The sequence below is a fragment of the Arctopsyche grandis genome, chromosome 13 (genome assembly GCF_051622035.1).
Source record: "Arctopsyche grandis isolate Sample6627 chromosome 13, ASM5162203v2, whole genome shotgun sequence".
NCBI classification, from domain to species: domain Eukaryota; kingdom Metazoa; phylum Arthropoda; class Insecta; order Trichoptera; family Hydropsychidae; genus Arctopsyche; species Arctopsyche grandis.
The window spans coordinates 18,252,321-18,275,531 of NC_135367.1; the positions used below are offsets into that span (position 1 = coordinate 18,252,321).

The 23,211-nt window shown below is 31.9% G+C and overlaps 2 protein-coding genes across 2 annotated transcripts; one reads left to right on the forward strand and one right to left on the reverse strand.

Moving 5' to 3' along the window:
• The first annotated feature begins 1,140 nt into the window (after positions 1-1,140).
• On the forward strand, positions 1,141-4,376 carry LOC143921621 (serine protease 33-like). Its single transcript, XM_077444973.1, has 6 exons — positions 1,141-1,386; positions 1,987-2,094; positions 3,551-3,671; positions 3,747-3,896; positions 3,976-4,104; positions 4,177-4,376. Exons 1-6 carry the CDS (start codon positions 1,141-1,143, stop codon positions 4,374-4,376), a joined length of 954 nt encoding a protein of 317 aa, XP_077301099.1.
• A 402-nt stretch (positions 4,377-4,778) lies between these two features.
• Positions 4,779-22,561, reverse strand: LOC143920791 (fatty acyl-CoA reductase 1-like). The gene is made up of 14 exons (XM_077443747.1): positions 22,407-22,561; positions 22,016-22,150; positions 18,326-18,419; positions 9,750-9,916; positions 8,238-8,328; positions 6,990-7,135; positions 6,796-6,905; positions 6,645-6,716; positions 6,446-6,566; positions 6,245-6,367; positions 6,056-6,175; positions 5,822-5,973; positions 5,648-5,753; positions 4,779-5,564 (listed from the first exon to the last, which is right to left on the reverse strand). Exons 2-14 carry the CDS (start codon positions 22,132-22,134, stop codon positions 5,405-5,407), a joined length of 1,581 nt encoding a protein of 526 aa, XP_077299873.1. The 5' UTR covers positions 22,135-22,150; positions 22,407-22,561; the 3' UTR covers positions 4,779-5,404.
• Positions 22,562-23,211: the final 650 nt, after the last annotated feature.

A 23,211-nucleotide genomic window follows, 5' to 3' on the forward strand; every position in this document is an offset into this window, starting at 1 on the left:
CATTTATACACCAACTCATCATCACAGACTAACAGTCCACTTTCAGACATCGTCGTCTCCTGTGCCCACAACCCCCTCATCCAACCACCCACCTTTCACGTGTTTCGTGTCTTCACGTGTCCACTCGTGTGTGTTTCCGTTTAAAAGGGGTGGCCGACTGATTGCCACCCCCCTAGAAACGAGTACGCCATAGCTTCAACTTTTCAGTGAAAGTTTGTTTGCTTGTCGAGTGCTATTTATTTTTCGTGTAAATATAAACTTTTTTTCAATTTTTTTATTGATCGTTGATTTGTTTATATGAATGGATTGCAATATTTTTTCATTTTTCAAATTTAATGCTGAAATTACGCATATGTTTTTTGCTTGCAATTGATTTTTAAATTATACATAAAGTTAAATCATTATAATTATATCAACAATTTAATAATCCATTAAAAAGATTATTATTATTGTAACACAAGATTTTTTGCTGTAAAAGTTTAATTTAAAAATCAAAATTTTATAAAATAATTTTTTTAATACATTTATTATATCGTACATATAATGTACAAGAATAATATGAAAAGGTACATTGTTACTCTGAAATCAATTTATTATAAATGAAAATTTAATTTTGAAAATTCCGTCTCTATTTAAAAAATATATATACGAAAACAAAAATTCTAAAACCTAAAACCACAATATTTAATTGAATTTTATAAGCTAATTTTATTTTGTCATCATTATACGGATCCTCTATTTTGTAAACTTTATTTTTTAATAACAAAACTGTAAAAGTTAAGTAACAAATGGGAAAGTTTCAAACGGACTGAAAACTGTACGAATTTAAGCTCAATCGTTTGCGAAGTGAAACATAAAAAAGCCTTGTAAAAAGAAGCAAAACAAAAGGGATACAAAATATTGTAATTCTTTCCTGAATAATATTTAATTTTTAAGTTTACTAGTAAGTGTAAAACGATGAGATTGATTTCACATTACTATTGACTTCGTGGTCGCAATCTAATGAATTAAAACAACGATTAATATTATTATGTTTATTTAGTAAATATACACAAGTGGCTATACCGAGTGTTAAAATCGTTTTAAATAGAATAACATAAATTATATTATATTTAAAAGTGAATATAGATATAAGAAACGATGGTGTTAAGTGCATGGCGGAGCTTTTTGTTGCAAGCGGTGGTGGCCACGTGCGCTGAAAGCGCGTCGAGCTTTTACAATCCATACAATACGAACTTTTTGCGTGGTTTTGCCGTACATCCGGTATACGACGACACCGGTTCCGGTTACATTGAATGTGGCACCAGAACTGTGGCATTCGAACCCAGGAGGACCGGAAAGATCGTCGGCGGAAGCGAAAGTCCCTATGGCGCCTACCCTTGGCAGGTTGGTTTGTATTTCGAGAAAGTTTTGTCAATACCTATCAATATCAACAGGCTAAAATGTTTTATATTATATGAACATATATTCAGTGCCATTATTACCTTTTTATAAGCCCTATGTAAGGTTTTAATTTTGTACACCTTGTTTTTTTTGATGAAAATTATTATAACACTTGCAGTTTTTAGACAACTACAAAAAAAACTATTATGGAATATAAAATTTTATCTAGAATGAGTAATAAATAAAAAAAGGCAATTGTTTTATCAATGCCTTCTTGAGTAATCTTTCATTCTGGGTCCTGTGCCTGTGCACCTGTTGCACCTGGTTTTTTACGGCATACATATATAAAGTCATATGTACTGTAATTATCTCACCTTTTATGTACAAATTACGTATGTATGTATGTATGTATGTACCGATGTGGCATAATTAGAATAAAATAATATTATTTTTAATCATTTCTAAAATAAAATGCTTTTTAAATATGTACTTTCTTGGGATTATTTTATTTATTTATTTAATTGTTTACCATGGTGATATAGCATTTAATATTTTGAGGAATTTAATGTTTTACATATGTTAAATTAAATGATAAATTTTCAGGTTGAAATCAAAATGGTTGAAGCTGAGAGCAGAACGTTTGAACACCATTGTGGAGGAGCAGTTGTTGGACCCAAAACTGTAGTCACTGCCGCTCATTGTTTCGATAAGGTGACTAAAATATTTGATTTCCTCAAGGCAAAGTTTAAAAATGAATGTTCACCCCAACAGAATCAATTAATTAGTTAAAGAAAAAATAAAGGAATATGTAAAAATTATTAAAAAAAAAAAAAAAACATTATAATAAAATAATGTAAACATTCAGATTTTAAATTATGCAGCGTAGAAAGTTATATGGACTATTACAAAATATGTTATTTATGTGTTGATCACTTGTTTATATTATTTTTTTCGGAATAGATTGTGCAAAAAATCATATATAGCGAATAAATAAATATCACAGAAATAAACGGACTAAAGTGCTATTTATTTATTTATATAATTTTAGCTATTTATCTAATTTAAAAATACATTCTTAATTACTTAATCTTAAAATTTCATATATACTAAATTTATATGCACTGTCCTTCACAGAGGTGTCTCTTCGCACTTCGCGAGAATGCAATCACGGTCTTAGAAGACCTGAAGCACTCAGGAAGGGCATTGTACATGAGCACAACTGTGTGAAAAATGACCATCAGCTGTCTTCTTTTTCCTTACTCTACCTACAACTAAATTCTTCTTATTTCTAGTATAATAATTATGGATATCACTATTTTTTATTGTATAATCCTTAAAATACTTAGGTAATAACTTATGATCTAACTTATAAACAAAAGACAAAACTAATATTTAAACTATTTCTAATACTCATCCATCCCAATTCATCTAACATACTTCTAATACTTTTTAATCTACCAATATTCAAAATACCTCTCATAGCTTTATTTTGTAATTTTTGTATTTTTCCTAAATCTTGGCCATTCAACATGTTAAGAGGGCTGGACACCAAACGCCTTGTCCATACAAACGTATTAGACTTCTCCCTTCCTCAATTATGGCACTAGAGAAATTATTTTTTAATATGCTATGGATATCTACCATTGGGTTGCGTCTATCGTTTTATTTTTTTGATTAGTTATTTTTTATATGAGCTAGGAGCCGCCAAATATCAATAAAATCGCCTCTTTTTTACACCCACGAAAAGAGTCCAGCGTGCTTATTTAACAGTCGATTTCAAAAAAAATACGCACATAGTTGCACAGAAAATATCTTTCTCATACCGATGATGAATTTTTTTTAAAAATTGGTCCAGTTTCGGAGGAGAAAATAGGAGAATACGAAACCTCGATTTTGTCAATTTAAAATACGTTTTATCTGGTCGAAACGCAACTGTCGCATTCACTCAATATATATATATTGATATATATTGTCGCATTCACTCAATATATACATTCACTCAATATATATATCGAAGAATGGAGCGGCAACAAAATTAAGGTTTCGGGTGTACAGCCCTCTTAAGTACAGTGGCACAATAAACAACGTGTGGCAAGACAAAGTGTATTGAAAAAAAATCTTTCTCTTAGTATCTGTTGGTTTTAATTGAAATTTCTATTTATTTCAGCATCCACTAAGAGTGGAAGACTATCGTGTGGTTACAGGCGATCACATATTGAGAGTACGGGATCCACACGAGCACAGTTTCAGAATCAGGCAAATTGTAGTACATCCTGATTTCAGAAAGAGTATGATATGTTATATATTATATTAGCGAAGTTCAATTGTTTGATTTTATTTAAAATTCTTTGTTCACATTACAGCTGGGCCTCATAGCAATGATATAGCTTTAGTGAGCATAGGAGTTGGACCTGAAGGTATTCCATTTTCATCACATGTGAGACCAATCTGTTTGCCTAAAGGACCACCTCCCGCTGGTCCATGTGCGGTAACAGGATGGGGATCCCTCAATGGTAATTTCTATTATATCTTTAAAAAATAATTTAATATTCATGATAAAGTGTATACTCATAGGTTTTGAATTTATTATAGAGGATATAGAAACATTAGCTCCGGTATTGAGAGCTGCTGCTGTACCATTGGTAGACATTGAAACGTGTAGAATGTTGGGCATATATGGAGGCAGACAACAACCTATATTAGATACTATGCTATGTGCAGGTATTTCATAGTTTATATATACATATAATATATCTAATAATTGTTTATATTTCAATTATGTTTATTTTAAAGGTGTACTGCAGGGTGGTATAGATGCTTGCGGTGGAGATTCTGGAGGTCCACTTGCTTGTGAAAGAAATGGCAAGTTCGAATTGACTGGCTTGGTTTCGTGGGGTGATGGCTGTGGGAAAAAAAATAGACCCGGTGTTTACACCAAAGTCTACTCTTTCATTAGTTGGATAAAAGATACTATTAGGGGGATGGGCGAATAAATTTTAATTAATGAATATGGTGCGTATTAAACTCTATGATGTTTAATACATAGATAGTTTTAATTTAAACATTATAATTTATCAATACCAAAGTGATATGTGCCAGAATGACAATTTTGGATTAATGTTATATGTTATATGTCACTCGTGTGTGGATTGTTATTCTACATTCTCAATGTATGAATCGGTCTAATGTACATATATAAATCTACATCCCCGCACTAAAAATGTTCCTTTAATAAAATTTCGTATAGATTAAGTTAGTTAATATGTAGAAAATGAAACATTAAACGATCAGACATTTTTATGAAAGAATTGTTTAATACAGTACAAAATAACGGCATTATTTTTCCATTGAAATTGTATTTGAAAAATCACCATTAAAATAAAAGTCAATTTGATAAGGTGTTGTTTTATACAGTATTTTTTTATTAATAAAATAAATTTGCATACATTTTATAGTTACATAAATAATAATAATACAGAATAAAATCACTTTTTAGTGTCATTACAGTATTTTCATTGTTCGATATAAAAAGTACTAACCTATAGTTTTTTATCATTAATAAACATAAAATGACCAGATGGTCATCATTCTTTTACGTGTGAATACAATATTTATATTCTCTAAAGTACAATAAATAAATTGTTATATGAGCAAATGTTCAAATATTTATTTAACAAATCAACCGATACTAACACAATTTTTGACATACATATATGTAATTATATAAAATTAGTTTTAAAATAATGAAAAATGCTATGGATCAAATATCATACTGAGGTATCAGTTTAGATACGGCCAATATTTTATTTATAATTTAAATTTCAACGAAAAATGTTGATATATTGAATAAAAACTGTCATTCAACTCCCTTGCATGTGTATTTATAATGCATCAACAATATAAAAATGTTTTTTTAAATTAATAATAATTATATACATTAACATAAGACTTTTTGTTTAATTGCATAATCGAACAACCCGTACGATCGCATTATTAATTTACTTTATTTTAATCTAACACGTTATATTTCAATCGAAGATACCACAGTTTTGGTTGGTGTAATTATTGTCGAACTCTCATTCTTGAAAATGTAGTTGTAAAACAATTCAAAGTAGTCACTGAGTAGCCAAAAGATCAAAGCGAAGAATGCTATCTTTGTCAATTTATCTACACAATACATCCTGAAATAAATAAATAAATGATTTAATAACAAATCAACGATTTAACTAAATCAACAAACACGAAATCATTCATAAACACATACACTTTCATGTGTCTTCTGGCCGCTGGCAATGTATCTTCAGGCTCCTTTAGAATATAAAGCCTCGTTGCCTTGATACACTCTTCGAAGTACTTATGAATATCCAATCCTATAAATTTGAAAATGTCAAAAGAAAATTCTTATAACTAAATACAAATTTAATTATAAGAAACTCACCGTTTCCATCGATTTTGTAAATCAGTGTCTCTTTGGCATTAAGTTTACTTCTACACTCCTGAATATTGTCTGATTTGAAGTCCCACTGATTGTTGGCATAGTATTCGAACACTTCAAAACCTTTATTTATACGACGTTGAACCCTCATCAACCTGCATTTAATTGTTTTACATTTGATAAATATTACATATCTTCTAATTATTATATTACATTGTATGTACTACTAAAACTTACACTGGCTTGTTTCCCGTTAAAAATAGAAGAGTATCAACAAGCAGAGCCGGAAGTAAATGGAAGAAGAATACACATAAGTTATGAGAAAATCTCGACGATTTCATTGAACCACCAGGATACCTAAAATTGGCATCATAGTTAATTTAAATTAGCAGTTATTGCTTTCAATTTGTATTGAATAATACTCACCAAGCCACTCCGTTCAATGGCACTTTGTTGATAATTATACTTCTGCCTACATCAATCATCTCCTGCCAAGACACTTTAATTTCGGCCGAACTTGTCAAATTGTAAATGTTCTTGTCGACCTCTCTAAAATATCATGATTATCATGTCATTACAACATTAAATGTCAATTTTCACAAAATTTATGCACAGTTATGCTATTACTTGTTTGCAACATAATTCCAAGATGAAATGAGGACTCCATTAACGGCAATATCAACAGGTAGATAATCGGCATATTCATTTGAGTTGCAATACATAGTTCTTATAACACCTTTTCCAGCACCTGAAGTTGAGTTACAAAATAATTTTATTGATACTAAAAAAAAAATATAAATATTTATATCACAGAAATTATACTAACCAATCAATAATCCAACTGGTCCGTTAATATTATCGGTCCATCCTGGTAATGGCTCTTGCCAAATTGGAATGACTGAAATATATATTAAGAAATTAAAAAAAAATCATTATTTTATAAAAATCAATTGAAATAAACGATAAATAAAATTTACTTATGGATGGTCTCAATATGATCAGTGGTATATCTTTCATAGCATCGACAGCTAAACCTTCGGAGAGCGCTTTGGTAAATGCATATGTGTTTGGCAACTTATCCAAGATTCTGAAATTAAGATATCATGAGTTTCCTTTTCCTTTAATATAATATAATTTGTATATAATTATCAAAAGGTGAAGAAAAATTCACTTTTCAGTCATTGAATTGACAACTTCATCGTCCATCCATTCCACGCAACTAATCATCTTATTTGGATCAGCAGGAGGTGGGTAAGGTTTCTCCAACAACAACTTTTCATGGAGATGACAATAAGCAGTTGAAACGTGAACGTATAACTGAAAAAATCATACACTATGATATCAAATCAACCAGAACAGCATATGTATCTGTAATCTATAGTACATATAGTAATATATCAGAATTACAGTATTAACACATTGACAATTAAAAAAATATTATATCGTTTAAAAATATAAATGTACAATTTAAAAATAGTATCCCATATATTAGAAAAAAATTAAATTAGATTATAAAACATAAGAACAGATAAAAAGTATTCTATTCCTTTAATATGATATTTGTAAACATAAAAAAATAAAATAAGCAATAAGACTTTGTTCATTGTTCAATAAGAATTCATTATTTTCATTAGCACAGCATTTTAATATCCGTCCAAGTTGGCCCACTCTATATAATCTAAATAACTCTTGAGTTAAGAATTTTTTAATTAAACTGCAAATTTGTTGTAGTTGAAATCAAAGAAGTTTTTCAATTGTACCTTTAACTGCGCACTTTTTAATTGTTAAATGATCGAAACATTTTTTATTTCCTAATACAAATAGAAAAAAATAGCTATATAAAACATTTTTTATTTAACAGAAATATATGTATTAATGTATGTTCATACCTATCCAGCACGACCCGTATCCTGCAGGTATCATACAAGTGCGGATAGTATTCTTTGGTTCATTATATGGACGTATTCATACTCCATTCGCGCATGCGCATTTACACATTCATGCGCGTCCATATAGAATGTACCAAATAATACTATCCGCACTTGCATGACACCTGCAGGATACGGGTCGTGCTGGATAGGTATGAACAGACCTTTAAATGTGAAATTTATTTTATTGTAATGCGCAAATGATTCCTTATTTTTAAAGCTTTTTTATTTAATGTGTCGTTAAATCCAACTCGTTTAGAGAAGCACGATTTGCTTTAGATTTCCGAAATGTATTTGATAAAAAACATATATAAATATATGTTTGAATATTATACTAACATTAAAATAATGAAAGGATTACACATAAACACTGACAACGACGAAAAATATGATGATGGTCACTGGATCAGCAACTATTAAAACAAACTTAAGACCAAACACTTATAAACAATAAAAAGTTTTTAAAAATCAAAATCAAATATCCAAATTACCTCTAGCTTTTTGCATTCTCGTCCGAGAAGCAGCATTTGTTGTGAGCCTCTGGTATTCAGCATCACAGCTTTTTTCAACTCTTCGTCGAATCTAATGCAATTAAAAAAATATATAAAAATTATTAAAATTATATCAATATAAAAAAAATATATATATGTATATTTATAGGCGCACCGACATCTCAGCGCAAACTAACTTAGCGCCAACCTTTCGGCGCAGACAACTCAGCGAATGACAATTCAGCGCATGGACTATTCAGCAAAATTTGTGCCTTGAAATATTACGCAAGCAGGGTTTCTCAACTAAGGCCGCAAAAATTTATTTTTAAGCAGGGTTTCTAAACCGGGCACAAAGGCAGTAAGAGTATCAAATAAATTTATTCGCATTTATGAAATTATCATGTAGATATGACCGATAATTTCAATACAGTAATTATTTTTGAAAATACATTTGAAACTTATTGAAAAAATTGATTTTGCGCTGAATAGTCCATGCGCTGAATTGTCATCCGCCGAGTTGCCGTTGCACCGAGTTGTCTGCGCCGAAAGGTCGGCGCTAAGTTGGTTTGCGCTGATTTGTCGTGCCACCATATTTATAAAATATATGTATATGATTATGTGTTTATCGAATTTTTTCCCTACTTGACATTGAATTTGCGCGAGAAAAATTACAATGTCACCAAGCAAGCTTAATTGCAATGCTTCATTGGTGATAATAATCATTAGGAAAATTACTGACAGTCACCACAAAATCGATTACTATGACGCAAGTCACTGACCCATGTCGATTATATGAATACAATGGAATCCTATTACATATGTATATAAATATCTACTTGTCGTCTGGGAAACAAAAACAACATTAAGAACGCTCACACATTTTATATAATAAATAATTTATATGCATATCATAGGAAGATATTCTTGGTAAATAATTAATAATCAATTTACACGACACAAATCACTTCCATACTACGACTTAGGTAAAATGTGTATATTACGTAAAATTTATAAAGATTTACTTAATCAAATACAAGACACGTATGTAATTGTGCGTAGTCTTATGGAACAATAATCACACGCACGTCATACATATGTATTACCAAACACACACTCAAGGCATTTTTACATCACAATTTACGTGTTTTGCGGGTCAAATCTTAGCACGATATTTTTTTTCTTAAATTTACCTCGACTCAGTTGTGATCGAATCGTAAAAATATACGTGCATAATTGACAGTAAGTACCCAAATATGTAAGCATGTAAAAAAATGATACGTAACGAATCGTGTAATGGATACGTAATGACGACATAAACGTCAAAAGCTTATCTCGAAACACGCAGTTACATTTTTATGCAAAATTCTGCGAAAAATTAAAACTCAATATATTTAAATGATCTTCGAATTAATTTTCAAATACGAACGTAGGTACATATGTATATTTTACTCGGAAAATATCCGCAATACAATTTTTTTATAAAGTCATTATTATTCTTATTTTTTTTCGTACCTGATGGTGGCCGCGGAATGGTAAATGAAATTGACATTTTCGCAAATCAACTTCCGATCTTCATCAGAAATTCCCAAGCCTGGACTCGACACATCTCCGGCGATGAATCGGAATTTGCAGGTGAGGGCTGCTGTACCTCCACGAAGGGCGCGTACTTTGTCGAACAACTAGAAATAAAAAAAAATAGTAAGATTATTTAATATTATTATATTATATAATAGTAAAACCACTAGTTAATATTAAAATATAAAAAAAGACTAATTCCGGATCAGTCACAGTAAGACATGAAAATATCTAATAATATGTGTACATATGTATGTACTTGCCATAGATACCATCACAAGTTGCCCAAAAGCGACACATATTACACATTATAAGTACTAAGCATAATTATACTGTTACGTACACCGCGGATTAAGCGAATAGAATCCCAGAGACTGTGTGACGGTTCAAAGATTATCTGTTAACGGATTAACTAAGTGCTTGCACTTAGCGGCGATTAAAGGATTATTCAAGGATTATATCTAGACTCTAAGTGCATATAGGCTAAACAATGACCGTTATTAATCCCTTCACAGAACTGACCCATACCGTGGGAAGACATATCCGAATACGTGACTATACAATAGGTAAACAGATTAGACGTCCTGAGAGATCTACCCTTTATAAGGCGGTACGTAGGCGATATCATGTCATTCTGGACTGAGCACTGCCAGTGCGTGTATCTCCTTAATCATCAATAAATGCTGTGAAACGACTTTGGCCTTTTACTTGGATCCTCCACCCACCCCTACGCTGGACAAACTGGTACAATCTACAAATTCAATATACGACAAATTTGCGAAAAACACATTCTAACATATGTACATACAAACAATATAGGTGAGCATACGAAGTATATTTTAATATCGACAAATTCGGTATACGGCGAGTTTGCGAGAAACTGAAGGGGTTCAATGTTTCAGTGATGACTTATGGATGCGAAACTTTGGCATTGAACGCCAGAATGCTGCATAAGGTCTAGTGCACTCAAAGAAGTAGGGAACGCTGTATGTTTGGCATAACGAGGAAATATAGGAAACGGAATACGTGGGTGAGAGGTATGACAAGGGTAGTGGATATAGTGGAGAGAGCGAAGAAATCAAAATGGTAACGGACGATAAATGGACGAAAGAAGTGCTCGAATGGTACCCGAGAGAATGTAAAAGCATGCAAGGAAAGCCACAGGGGAGATGGTTGGATGATATCAGAATAATGTGTGGGAAGATTTGATGAGGGTTGCTCAAAACAGATACGAATCAAAACAGAACGGCGAATGGTTGTAAATGCTGATGATAAGTATTTTACGCGTACGCACCTCTGACAAGAAAACAGCTCAACTTTGCAATGAAAACTTTTAGTAGAGCGTTTTTATTTTGAAAATATAATAATGATGGGTCGTAATAGTTTGTGTGCCAACATCTGACTATACTCGATTTAAGTTAATATACTATAACGTGGGAACACGGGAGAAAGTATCCACTAAGTGCATTCGTGGGTGAACAATAGGAAACCCGGATTAGGCTAACGGGACTCAGTAAGTGCCCGAACAAAGGATACGCTGGAATTTCACAGAACGGGGCGAGTGCAGGTGGACCTACGTGCCTAGGCAATAGACACGCCAACGGTTCGGGGATGCTATGCGGGGCAACTTGTCCTTTATAGGGAAGTTCACACGGTAGATCTCGTGTGGACCTCCTGAATCATTAAATAAATGCTGTGAAGCGTATTTGGCCCTTCATTTGGATCCTGAACCCACCTCTACGCAACAATACCAATGAAAAGAAAAACAAGTAATTGCTATTTGCCAGCCAAGATATTTCGACAAATGGATATTGAGTATACTTTCAACAAAGCTTATATCAGTACATAAACTCATTCCAATAAGGGCGAAAACACACAGCAGTGCACGTGGTTTTTTTTAGATACTTTTAAACATGCGAAAAAAATGGGCCGTTCCTTGTACATATTCATGGAACGCCCAGCACGCCCCGGCCCAAAATGAACCTCTTGGGTGCTTGCGGTAAAATTTTATCCTTGTATTTTTATTCTTGCTTGACAGTGATCGATAACGGTGTATCCCATATTTGAAGAAATGTAGGAGACCACCCACAGCGGGGAGCCATGCGCACGATGTGCCGTTCATCGCTGTGTGTTTTCGCTCTAAGAGGTTTATAGTCTGATTTATATTGTCGGGTTAGCTGAAATAAGTTTGTTTTGTTTGTAATGCAACCAAGAAAAGCCAGATACTTTTCCAATATTACACAATATGGTTAACAATATTACATAATATGAGTATTCTGCGATTTACCATCAATTATTTGGAAAAAAATAGACCATATAATTGTAGAAAAATTACAAAATAAAAATACGCAATCAAATATAGTTTCTTGATGTGATTCGACACACTAAATTCAAACAAAAAAAAATCATTCAAATTAATTACAAACAAAAAAACAGCTTCTACAATTAGACAGCATTAAAAGAACATACACCCATTATGTTGAAAAAATTTGCTAATTTTTAATATGTATTTGCATATCAATGACGCACCGAGCACACGGATAGAGCAAAATATCAAATAATTTTCTATGAATCCGATGACTTTTATTCTACACACCGTATGATCTTAGACATTGTGACATTTGAACAAATATTAAAAATCGCACTTAGGTACACCATTACGCACCGAACGTGTAAAATATTTCACAATTTAAAACAATTCGAAAAAACATAAATAATTATATAACAATTACAAGATATACATGCATACATATACTTTATTCTAGAACGAGCGACCTTAAGAAAAAAAATTGCCCAACGGAGCGTGCTGTGCCACTTATGCATACTGGAAACTGGAAGCGTAGTATTCGCAACCGACTCATCCACATATACATATAAAACTCGTTTTGTCAAAATTGCAAGGTCTCCAAACTCATCTAAGGTATCTCAAATCGACCTGTAAAAAGTAAGCTGTCGTTCAAAGGCTACATCAAAACCGCACAATCGCACATAAGCAACTACGACTCGAGGAAAAGTTCAAACTAAATATCCTCATCTTTGTCGCTTCGATTGTATGCAATGAGTAGAATTTGCAATTCACTGGTAAAAAAGCATAAAATAACGGGTTATCCTCGGCGCGGTAATATAAAATAAAAACGCGGGTTTATCGGCGATTCTAAGGCTCATTACCCTCCCGATCGGATGGCCGAAATAATAATGAAGGTATAATTAAATAAGGTCATCCAAAGTGTATGCATTCAACGAATATTTTTGTGAATAATAATTTTGCATCGACCTCGCCTATTTTAAAACAAGGGTACAAAGATACAAACGTGCATATATTATATTACATTGATTGCACGTCGGTTGAAGTTTCCGTTTTCCGACGTATACATATGTAGAAGTAGAGTAGATCGAATTGTGTTACTATTGATCTTTCGATAGCGTGCAAAAAGTATTTCTGCATAAATTACACTGTTACGTATTTAAATGTTCGTGTTTAAAAGCTTTGACTTTGAAAGTGAACGTTTGAGGATGACGAGTGGCGGATGAAACGAGTTTTCCACGTCAGTGTCACGTCATTTAATAATGGTAGGTAATAGAAAAGCTTCAGAAACAGTAAAAAGTCATGAATATGAACTGTAAGATGAAAAAGATTCTATTCAAACGTTAAAATTGCTGACACATAACAGCCAAATCAATACAATAAATAATCATCTTACTCAAATAACAATTAGAATAACATTGAACTACATAGGTATGCATTATACATACATATGTATGTAATTACAGCTCAAGTAATTGAGCTTCAGTGCATTATGTATTGCAAAATTTATGTCAGTATTATTTTTCTATTGAGAATCGAATAAAAAAAGACCCAACAAAAAAAGTCTTCTGCAAAAAAGACCCAGCCTACGATGGTACATGAACAAATGTATTTTTGATTTTTAAATGCTTTTTATTATTACGAAATTATGTTCACAGTACATCTTATATCTATTTTAATAGCTACTGATCTACTGATCATTTTCTATTTTACAATTTTATTTTATTTGGTTAGTAATCATAGTATTATATTATTGTAATGTTAATCTACAGCATAATAGGAAAAACAGCTCAAAAACCTATTTACAATCGAACATATGTATGTATGTATGTATGTATATCACTGGTCGCCACGCGGGCTGTTTTTGAGCGTAGTTCATTTTTCCAGTATTATCCTATTGGCCTATTTGGACAGGGTTTTCGATACAAAATATGATATATATATTTTGATAAAATAAATAAACAAGTACTATGTATTGTAATAAAATTCCAAAATTACCGAAATTTGTCATTATAGATATATTCAAGCAATTAATGCAATAAAGTTTATTCAATTAGACCAATTGATTATCTGTAGGCAAATTATTTTAATAAGCCATTTGATGCACTTAGCGGCTCCTTTGAATATCAGAGCAAAAAGGATGTTGAGTGTCGACTCATTCTTCGACTTATCCATACAAACTAGTCGATAATGTTTTCTTCTCAATTCAACTAAAATTATTATATTTCAGTACTACCGGTAATACAAAATAAAATTCTGACTAAAAATCGGTAGTACGTCCAAAATTTTCCAAAAAGGTATTACTCGGTTTCTTTCAATTGTAAAATTTTAATTTCTGTCATTTTCATTTATTTTTTTGTACAATAATATAATTTTTACCAGAACATATGTATGTATGTACATTTCTTTAAGAGAAGAAAATGAAACAAGATAAAAAATGAAATATAATACAATATTGTATTAATAATAGTTATTTAAAAATAATTATGATGAAAATCAATTTATTTTTCAGAAAATTGTTACTTTAAAATTAATGTATTATATATTTATATGTAATAATATTTATTTTTGTTTTAAACAAATTGATTTGGACAAATAAGGTCAAAACGGGACAAATCAAACAATTTTACGAAAACGATAAATAAAACGCAAAGCACGTTAAATAAAACGGGACTATCCCGGCCAAAACGGGATGTCTAATCACCCAATATATAGGAAACAATAGTAACCAATAATTGTAAAAATCCATTGAGACATTTTCGAGGGGAGAAAATGCTTCCCTATCACGTGAAATGAGAATATACATACAGGCCAGTGCCGGTTTTGGGGGGGGGCTGGGTCGGGCAGCGCCCAAGGGCGCCGAGTATGTTAGGGTGCCACTACATGCACTGAAGGCGCTTTAAAATTTAAAATTAGGGAGCCAAAGACCTTAAAAAATTTTAGATTAAAGTGCCAAAGGCGAAACTTAAATTGATTATTTGAAATTGAAACTTACCTCCGGTCTACAATGTCACAAAATAAATTGTCACAATTTTCTAAGGGCGCTTAGAAAAAATTGCCCGAGGGCGTCATAGGGTGTAAGGCCGGCACTGATACATGCATACATCTTTCAATATGGGGAAGTCCAACAACGAAGCCAACTCCATAAGAAACAAACTCAAAAAATCCCCATCGACAATGAAACATGAAAACCCTTAGCATCAGATTCCAATGAACCATTGCCGACAGAGAACCAGAACAGCACGCGAGGAGAACGAAAACCGACATTCTTTTGCATTCCGTGTCATCGTCTCCGAGGAAGACCTTGACGGCGAAATGGCCACCTTGACACCGATCGACCGTTAGCTCCAAACGTTTAACAGTTGCGTAACAGTCATCATAGCATGGGCGTACGAGCATATATGTACATATGTACGTACATACACCCAAAACTTTTAGATAACTTTCTCGCTCGATCACAACAAAGACGTCCTTGGCCCGAGCCCGTGCGCGCCTCTCGTTTCGCTTTCGAAGCAGTCTGGTATGGTATGATGCGGTGGTGCAACCAGCAGCTAAAAGAATTCGAATAAGACTGTTGCCAGTCCGGTGTGGCCGGGTTGTTGTGCAAAAGAGAAAGCGATCACCGACGTACAGGGTGCTGTTTAAGCTCCGATGGTTTTCCTGAATGTGACGACCTTGATACACATACCGATGTATGTACATATTATATCACTCCATCACAGCCTCCGAGATGGTTCTCGCTTCGGCATGTTTCCAAACAACCAGGTGTGGTTGAGTGTGAAAGGTGCTATACGCGAATATACTCAATATGAGTCACATACGCAATCGACCACTTTTTAGAATTTCTCAGTGGGTCGTTTTCAAAAATCGTATACTGTCACCTGTATAATATATATACATATATAACCCTGTACACTGTCATCTAATATCGTGTAAAGATAGGGAGAAATATAGCGGGAAGTCATTAACGTAATTCGCGTCAATGGTCAACAAAATTTTTTTTATGCTCGCAAAATTATCAATAAAAAGCGTTATAGTACCAAAATGTCTGTGTTTTTATCGCCTTAAGCTGCTCGCTTAGCGATCTAGTCGTAGGAACGGAACTAGATCGTTAAGTGAAGAGTGCCTGTAATCATCAAAGGCCGGCGGACAAGCTTACTTCGCCCGTCTCTGGTAAACATAAGTAACCAGCAACAAAGCTCAGTGGTTAACGTATGATGCTATCAACTGCGGGGTCATGTGTTCAATTTCTGGCTCGGTGTTGCTGGCCAGACCTTGGATATATGTGACTCCAGATCGATGGTTTCCTATTAAAGTTTGCCAATTTATCTGATTACATTTTTGAAACTGTTCCAAACAATTTGGCAACCTATCCCCATTTGTCACCACTGTTTGAATATAATTTCAAATTTATAATAATAATGTTATAAATGTATGTACATCTAATATAAAATTTCGAAAAAGACTGTATGAATGTATGTTTATTTGTTTGTAAATCCATGACGTTCAATTTAATAAAAAAACAAATGAATATTCAAATAAATTTAAATAAAATAAAACTATTCAAATAAATTTAATAAAATGTTTACTATTAGATAGGCCATGTTTAAGCGGTTTATATTACAAATACCGAGCGAAGCCGGGTAAAAACACTAGTAGTATATGTATATTAAATACATATGTATGTACAAATTTGGCTATGTGTCACCTTAGAGAGCAAAATCCATAATGTTAAAAATAAATTTAAAAGTAAAAATTTTATTCGGTATTAAAATTTTACTCATCTGATGGCAATATTTAATATTAAATTTCTAATTTGTAGAATTCTGATTTTTTTTTAATTTTATAAATCTTTGAAATGCATTAAAATATCACGGTTTATGCATATACATAAATACATACATATGTATGTACATATACCCAAGAAACACACACGTACATATCCATCTACGTTTGTACATTATATTGATTTTATACTGCATATTAGACATCTTCCATGTCTAATGATTTCATTATTATTTACAATCCAATTAAATACCTCGACACTGTGTATAGTAATTACGTCGAGTTCTGCTAAATCTAAGCCATCTGCACGAGTCGGTCACGGAAATCAAATATATAGTAGTATATTCCATAATAACAAATAGAAATGCATTTTACCACACAGATTTGCCCTTTTATAATGCAACGTAACAATTATGAGAGACCACACTCATATCAAACTGCGTGTAAATTGCAAGTTTCCTTTTATTTCCACACACCTATTCGCATCATTTAACGAGAAATAATAATCCGAATGCTATTTTCTAAATTAAAAAGATAATCGTCAACAACATACTGCAAGTATTTATTACAATTTCGAAACATTGTCATTTCCTAAAGCATTATTTTCGAATTCGACGCCCAACCGTAATTCATATGTAATCCGCATAATTTATTGGCACTTAATTTTTACAATCATTGGTCGTAAAGAAGTGCCAGATCCACTGCATGTGAGGATTAATCCTACGAAGATGCAGTCACGAAATAATTATTTTTATTTAAAAATAAAATCAAATGAATTATGGCAAACATTTTCATTTATGATACATTGGACCAAGTAAGTTATATATATTTTTCAATATACATAATGTATGTAAGTGAAAAAAAAAACAAAAGAAATATAATTTTATATGGTAATTCACTTTTTCGTGACATTGAAAATAATCGATGCTATTTATTTATTGACGAGGTAAAATGTAAAAAAAGGAAATAACAAGAAAACACACGGAATTCATTGCCATCAACAAAAATTTGTTGATTTTTATCAGATTTATATACCATAAACATCGATGCCCCGATAGTTTCAATGTTGAATAAATAATTATCACAAAATATCCATTTTCAAAAGGCCAAATTATGAAATAATCAAATATTGCCAAAAATATTATAATAATGTAATTCAAAGAGTCAATTTTTCGACGAGATGTTAATGTCGTTTGTAATGCCATTGTTTAATCTTCAATAGGCATTCGATCTGTTGCAACGTCTTCATTTAACGAACATACCCAAAAAGTTTGGAAATCGAGAAAAAAGAGAACCAGTTCTTGTGCAACGTGTGTACACGTGGTCGAATCGATTCCATACAATTTTTCACATTTGAGTGTTAAACCAAAGTTGCACGTACGACGAAAAATCACATTGAAAAATAAAACAAAATGATACTCACAGCGCTGCTGAATATTTCCTCCAATCTTTGCTTTGGTTCTTTTCCTTTCTTGGGTCTTATGAGCAGATACATGGTGCGAAAGTCGTAGCATGTTCTAAACAAAATAAGAATGAAAAAAATTAACGACTTACGATACTTAACTTTACATATCAAAGAAGGTGAGTTATTCTGAAATGTGAATGACCCTGACCGGAGAATGACCTTGAGAGGTCAACGACAAAGTTACTGATGAAATAGAGGACTTATACTTTAAATCTACCTATATTTTCAATTCTCAGAATCGACTGTACATAATTTGTACCTTCATTATCTGCGAATAAAAAGCCTTCATTGGGTTTTTATACATATTATATTAATTGATATGAATACAAGTGACCGAGCATGCAACAGACATAATTGTGTAATGTAGATATTGTAGATTTCTCGTTGCTTGTGTGGTTTGATTATTATAAAATATGAATATTTATATCTATATTTAATCGAATTAAATATGTATTGTACAAACATACATATTTGCATGAAAAACAAACTTTGCATTTCCTATAAATTCATATTATCTCACTATTTTAATTTTTTTCAATATTTTATGAGTAATTCGCAGAATACAGCAATTAGGAAAAACCTGAATCATTATAATGTCAGTGACGTGTATGTAAGAAATAACTGTTGAAAATTATCGTCTAAAAAGACATTTTAACAGTTTGAGTGTCACAAAAAAATTGTATAATGCTGATGCTTGTAAAAAGTATATAAATGGAATTGTCGCCCGAAAAAACATTTTTTGGTAAAATATATAGTTCTAGCTATGCTGTGTTTTGATAAATACAATTTGCCATAAATGACTGATTTAATTTATTAAATGTTATCAACAATTACTCAAAACCGTCATATTTAAAAAATCAAACTGTTTATCAGGATACAATCCAGTATCATTCTGTATAAGAAGGATCAGCTTATTGTAGAAATGTTAGAAATACATATATTTCGTAAATGTTCATCAAATCAATTTTCAAATACACATTCAAAATATTATCGATGTTGCCGTTGCACACTGTTTTACAAATTCGCTTAAAAATGCACATAAAGTTGCAAATGTCAAAAAAGTAAATACGTAAGCATTTTTCATTACATTTTCACATAGTACAGATTATTTATTTGTCAATAATATTTGAGACGTTATTCATAAATCTTTAAAAAAAACCCAGAAAAATACTTGCTTTGATATTTCAATTAGGAAAGCTGACGTAATTTAAATATCCTACCACATGACTCTATCTAAGGTAAAATAAGCAATATTCATCTTTCGACACTGAATGGTGATATGTATTTCACTAATAACATTTAAATCACCGATTTTTATTATGAATTATGTATTTTCTTTGTCTCCTTGTCCTTCAAAAAATCTTTAACAAAAAAGTCACGACATTATTTGATCGCCATAAATTCCTCTTAAAATGACTACTTGTATTATTTATTAAACGCATTGTGAAAATATTTTACTAAAAATGTCTTCCAGTTTGAGCATTGAGTCCAAAAAATTCAATATTCGTTTTAAAATTTTGTCTTTGTCTGGCACATATAAGTCAAAATTGTCTCTAGCAGCTACCAAAATAAATACTTAAAAATATATATGTATACATACATATGTATCGGTGGCGTGCCGTGGAAATCTCCCTGTTTATATCGTACAGCCCCACATAGGTGCGCGCGAGCAGGATACAAGAGGACTCGGTATGACGTCACCCAATCATCTAGTATCCTGCTCGCGCACACGAAAGTGAGGCCGTGCGATAAAAACGAAGAGATTTTCACGACACGCCACTGATATACATACATATACATATATACCAGGAAGGCCTAACAGATAAACCCCAATGGACATTTCTGGCTAATTATAAACATCGATAAATAATCTGTGGATAATTTTTTTTTGCATTATTTTATAAATCAGCAAATTCCAGATGCTGAAAACTTGAATTTTGCAAGAAGTAGGACTAGTTTGAAACCATTTCAATGAAATCAGATAAATTGGCGAACTCTGTTAGGAAACAATCGACCTGGAGTCATATATCCAAGATCTTACCGCCATCGGGATAGGGATTGAACCCGTGACCACTCAGTTGAAAGCACCACTGATACATGCTGCTGGTTGTGAATATATCAGTGGCGTGTCGTGGGAATATCCCCGTTTTAAATTACTTTGACGTCATACCGAGTCTCCTTGTATCCTGCTCGTACACACGCAAGTAAGGCTGTGCGATAAAAACTTGGAGATTTCTACGACACGCCACTAATATATAATAAGTAAATTATGAAAAAACTACAACGCCATGGGCCACTCTACACTTGAATATTTCATATTTCACAATTCGATATACATACATATGTACATATATATATTGATATATCACACATATTTTCATATTTCTGCATAGCGGCATACACTACAGAACCGCATTCCAAAGAATAATTATATTTTCGAAGACTTTTGTCATATATATATTTGTATATTATATTACACATTCAATAGAATGCATATGTATATTACACATTTAATAGTATGAAATATTTAATTGTTTCGACTTTTATTTTGGAGAATGAGCAGGAAATACATATTTTGTATTTACACATTCGTGTAGTTGTGAATTTGATGGCTGACCAATCAAAGTATGAAGTAATTCTAATAATTCTTTGATTTGTTGAATAATTTATAACGGTATCACTTTGATCCGGTAAACTTTCACATGGTCTGAGGAAACTCACGTGTCGTGTTGGGAAAACTATTGAGGAAAGTCCGAAAGAAATATATGTGAACAGGAAGTTGTGTGGGATTTTCGTCACAGAACGCTATATACATGAATCAACGCGGTTTCACTCGAGCGATCAAATATTTGCAATACTTTTTTGCAAGTTTCTTCGATTCCAAAGTAATTTTGTCACTAAATAAATGTATTACCATTATAATCATATTAAGTTCCAAATTTTAGACTGTGCGAATTACCACTGAGTGATAAGCATCGTTATACAAATAGCAATTACAAATTACAAATGTACATACATATGTACGTATGCATAATTTCATACGCGCAAACGATTATGTTATAATCCGTTTTTTAGCTAGTGGGTACATATCAATTAATACAACGCGTCGAGATGAATTTCGTAATGAATTGCACAGCTTCGATTTGGAACTGGGCCAAGTTCACATTTAGCATACTTGACTTTAATTTGATATATTAATATTTAAAATTACTATGCATAAAAAACACATCAAATAAATACTGTTTTTCAATTAAAAATAGTATAATATTTGATTTTACAAATTTGCTTATGTATTATATTTTATAACATATTGATATATTTTGTTTACTTCTGTATTTTTGCTTCAGAAAAATGAATTAAAAATTTACACACAAAAGTAACATGAACGCGCGCGGTGTACTAAAACCCAAGATTTTTATTTTTATTTTAAAAAACTGTTTTTCCACTTTTGAAATAGCTTCAAATTTTATCTGTGTATTTTGTAATAAATATGTCACTAAAAATTTCATGGTCGAGTAATATATTTCGAAGAAATCTAACCATAATAGATATAAAGAAATAAAATAAATTGACCTTCGAATCTAATTAACATAATATAGCCCATATCCGGTTAAATCGCTTTTAAGTATAAATTAACTATCAAATCACCTCAAAAGCTTCTCAATCAGGACTTTTCCTAGAAATCCAGTACCACCAGTCAACAAAATGTCTTTGCCTTTGAAAATCTCCGCGATCCTGTCCGGTAACATTTCTGTTGAAGGATCCATCTCGACGATCGTCTTACTGAAAAATCCAAATAATCCACTTAAAATTGATCGCATTATACAAATAATATAATATGATGTGTCCTTGCGAGTCATTCCATTCACGAATATACAAAATTATAAATCTGACGCGAGGCCAATAGAACGTTGGATTTCAACACGCTAAGAAAATTTCTGTAAGAACTGCCAGAACATTTTGTACTGCGACTTTTTTTTTAATTATTTTATTGTATTTATTTTATATACTCAGAAATTAAAGTAATTTAAGGACGTACCGATACTGTTTATTGTGTCAACACGCGAGATACACTACGGTAAAGCGATGAACACGACCGACCAAATAGCGCTCAAAGAATAGACTGACAGAACTCCTACACCTGTGCTCGACCAGCTAGTCGACTGGTCAAACTGGTGGTTGTCGTAATACCTCAGGTGTTTTCGATCTTTGGATACTTTTATAGAAAATTACCGCCTTTTTTTTCTGTGATCCTCGATCCCTGACACAAAATATTTAATTTGTAGTGAAATATGTATGATTGATTTTGCATAGTTGTTGGACAAGTGGTATTTTATAGACAAAGTTGATAAAATATCAATATTAACTCCTGATATTCTCAAATAATAAATATAGGTCAATTCAAAGTGAAGGATCCTAATTAAATAAACGAATTTCTTAATTTTGAAGTGGTTATATTTTAGATAGATTTTGGAAGACATTGCATTTCACAATTAAAGGATCGCTTATTACAAACAGCAGTTCGAATAATATTATATTTTTTAGTACATTCTATATGTATATAAATATATGGGTCGTTATATTTGAATGTGGCAAAAGTCCAATTTTGTTTTGTTTGACCAGAATGCCCAGAATCTCGGAAAAGCAGAATAAATGTAAAACAGGTCATCAGTACTTTTAAATATTGTAAAACATTATATTTAATGTTTTGCGAAAAATTTCTCGAAATTAAGAAAATTGAACTTATCGTTAGTGAAAAATGAACTTAGAAAGCCACTATCGAATATAACGGCTCATTTATGGAAATCATATACTATTTTATTTTATTAAATACATATGTAGGT